Source organism: Propithecus coquereli, unplaced genomic scaffold, assembly GCF_000956105.1.
Source record: "Propithecus coquereli isolate 6110/MARCELLA unplaced genomic scaffold, Pcoq_1.0 Scaffold909, whole genome shotgun sequence".
In the NCBI taxonomy this organism is placed as follows: Eukaryota; Metazoa; Chordata; class Mammalia; order Primates; family Indriidae; genus Propithecus; species Propithecus coquereli.
In genome coordinates, this window is record NW_012155385.1 from 39,435 (window position 1) to 42,366 (window position 2,932).

Sequence of the window (2,932 nt, forward strand, 5' to 3'; positions counted from 1 at the left end):
ACCAGACCCTGGTTGAAGTTCTGCCCTCTGGGGTCACACACACTTTGCCCGCTTTGTTAGGAGCTTCTGGGGCCACTGCCTGGGGCTACACGGGTCCATGTGCTGCCCTCACCCTCAGACTGGCAGAGCGGGCACGGGGTGTTGCCTGGGGAGGGGGAGGCTCAGACGCTGCCCTGCTCTCGTCCCCAGAGTCACCCCTTCATGCCCACAGTGGTGGATGGCGTGCTGCTGCCCAAAACCCCCGAAGAGATTCTGGCCGAGAAGAATTTCAACACTGTCCCCTACATCGTCGGCATCAACAAGCAAGAGTTTGGCTGGATCATCCCAACGGTGAGCACGTGCAGCCTCTTAGACTCTCCGCTCTCCCCGTCAGCCCTCCCAGCTCTGGTCACAGACGTCCGTCCTTCTCCAAGGCCCGATCTGAGTCCAAGACATCTGTCCCCTCCCTCCCAAGTTGTCATTTCCATGGAAACCTTCTCTGGGATGGCCCAGCTGTGACCAGGGTGCCACGGCCCTGAGAACTCCTCTCCCCAACACCCTTTGATCATCTTGCAATGAAAGAATCCTGCTTGGTGTCCGTGCTGGGAGGGCCTGTGGAGGTAACGGTTATGCAGATGGAAACGGAGGAGCCTGGAACGGGGAGGGAGCTCGGGAGTTGAGGCGAGTCAGGCCTGGGCGGCGGCTTCTCACCTTGGGCCTGGTGCGCAGTTTCCCATGAATCTCCACGCACGCTCTCAGTCGTCTCTCTGGAGAGATTCAGAGCGAGTTGGTTCTCCTTGAGTTAAGAGTGACTCTAAATGCGCAGAAAGAATTTCCTTCCTGTCCAACGTAGACAAAGCCAACCCCAGTTAGAGCCGTAGGACAGGTTTTATTCAGAAACACGACTGCAGTAGGGAGTTGTCCAGTGCGGACGGGCCCCGAATCCCTGAAACAAAGGCTGGGACTGTCCTAAAGCCCGGCTGTGCTAAAGGAAAGCCCTATGGGGTGCGGAGTTGGGGTGGTTAGTCCGTGAGGCTCCACCACCTGGATGTGTGAGTCCCCCTCATCTGGAGGAGAAACAGGAGGCCGTGGTGTAGACTGAAGTGAGGCCCTCCCTGAAGTGAGGCGCGAATCTTTGCACAGGACTGGGAGGGAGACCCAGGGTTGCCTCCCTGAAGGTTTGCACTTAATAGAGAGGCCTCTCAGGCCCTGGAGGAAGCAGTCTGGGTGGTAGATTTGCATCCCAAGGGCAGAGAAAGGCCTTGTACTTGCAGGCTGCCTAAAGTGACTGCTCTGGGAGGGGCTGAGGGGCTTCTGCCTGTCACCAGGTTTTGGCTGCAGCAGAGAGTAAGTTCTCCTGGCAGGTGGAGCTTTCTCAGGCAGGCATTGTATGGGGGCTGGAGCCATTGTCGGGGGCATTGACCTTAAGCTGCTAGGAGACCTGCTAGGGCTTGAGGAAGTCTCTGGGTGCAGAGGTTTGGACAGAGTCGTTATGTGCTGAGAGTTCTGCAGTTCTGCCTTCAGAAGAATATCAGAGGTTATGCCTAAGACCAAAGCCGTGATGGAAGGATTCGGGAGTTTCTATGTCATCTGCGACAGGTGGGGAATTTGAGAGGTCTGTGTCACCTGCCCCAGAGCCCTTGACTTCAACGCTAGCCTGGCTACAGCTTCCCTCTCTTACTCCCTGACCACTGTGGGGATTCTAGTGGGATGCACACGCACACCACGTGCACACACCCACAAACACACATGCACACCACACACACACACGCACCCACAAACACACATGCACCTGCACACATGCTGCAAAAACTGACATAGCTTCTCCTAAATTTTTTTTTATCCTCTTTACAATCCTTAAATTTCTGGATGCAAGTCCATTTGATTCATTGATTTTCACAGTTCATTAATGACCCATGCTTTTCAAGGCCCAAGAAAATTAGAGGACCTTCAGTCTGTGTTGGTTTGGTTCATTGGTCAGTTTGGCTCTTATCAATTCCTGATAATTCACAAAATCTTAACCATTTTTTTTGTAATAGATGATGGGCTATCTGCATTCTGAAGGCAAACTGGACCAGAAGACGGCCACGTCACTCTTGTGGAAGTTGTACCCCGTTGTTGTAAGAGTCTAGGAATCGTGGGAATTGGTTGAGACCCAAAGAGCGGCAGGGACTTGTCCCGAATCACAGATCAATTAAATTACAGAGTGGAAACTGGGGCTTGAGGGTTCTACCCTCACTTTTCTACCTTCCCCACTTGATCATCCTGGGGCTGAGGGGGGAGTTGCCCAGGGCTGGGGCGGTTCTCCATCAGTGCGAGCCTCGCTCACTGGCCAGAGAAGCTGCACTGCTCACCAGGGCTCATGGTCACCGTCTTGATCTATTTCAGGGCATCCCTGAAGAGCTGACTTCGGTGGCCACTGAGGAGTATTTAGGAGGAACAGAGGACCCTGTCAAAAAGAAAGACCTGTTCCTGGACTTGCTTGGAGATGTCTTACTTGGTGTCCCATCTGCAATTCTGGCCCAACGGCACAGAGGTGAGTCCTAGAGGCTAGACGGGAGAGGAACACAGACCCCACCAGCTCCAGTGTCTGACCTGCCCACCTCCCAGCATAGACAGATGTGGACACTACCGAAGGTCAGGCCTCACAGGCAAGTCCCGTATGGCATAAGATGTGCCGCTGTCCTATTTGGGTTTCTGCCTGCAGCAGACTCTGAGACAATGATCCAGGCGCATGCAGTTTATTTGTCAGGTAATGGTAGAAAACATCAGCAGGGAGGTGGAGAAGTGTCAGAGGGAAGAGATGGAAGACAATCCGTGAAGTGTTGCCCATCAAGTGTCCACTGTACACAGCTGAAGCTGGGAGCTCTGGAAACAAGCAGAGGACACGGCTCAGGGTTGTCCCCTCTGAGCAGGAGGAGCTGGGGTATTCATCCACCAGTTCTCAGTTGTC

At 54.0% G+C, this 2,932-nt stretch overlaps 1 protein-coding gene across 1 annotated transcript in view; it reads left to right on the plus strand.

Annotated features, from left to right (window-relative positions):
* The window catches only part of LOC105826708 (liver carboxylesterase-like), a gene marked incomplete at its 3' end in the record, with an annotated part of 18,639 nt that extends 16,124 nt beyond the window's left edge, over nt 1–2,515 (plus strand). Inside the window, exons 3-5 of the mRNA XM_012664726.1 lie at nt 190–330; nt 2,019–2,099; nt 2,368–2,515. Of these exons, the coding sequence (XP_012520180.1) occupies nt 190–330; nt 2,019–2,099; nt 2,368–2,515 (370 nt within the window). The remainder of the gene's footprint in view (nt 1–189; nt 331–2,018; nt 2,100–2,367) is intronic.
* Between the last annotated feature and the right edge of the window lie 417 nt (nt 2,516–2,932).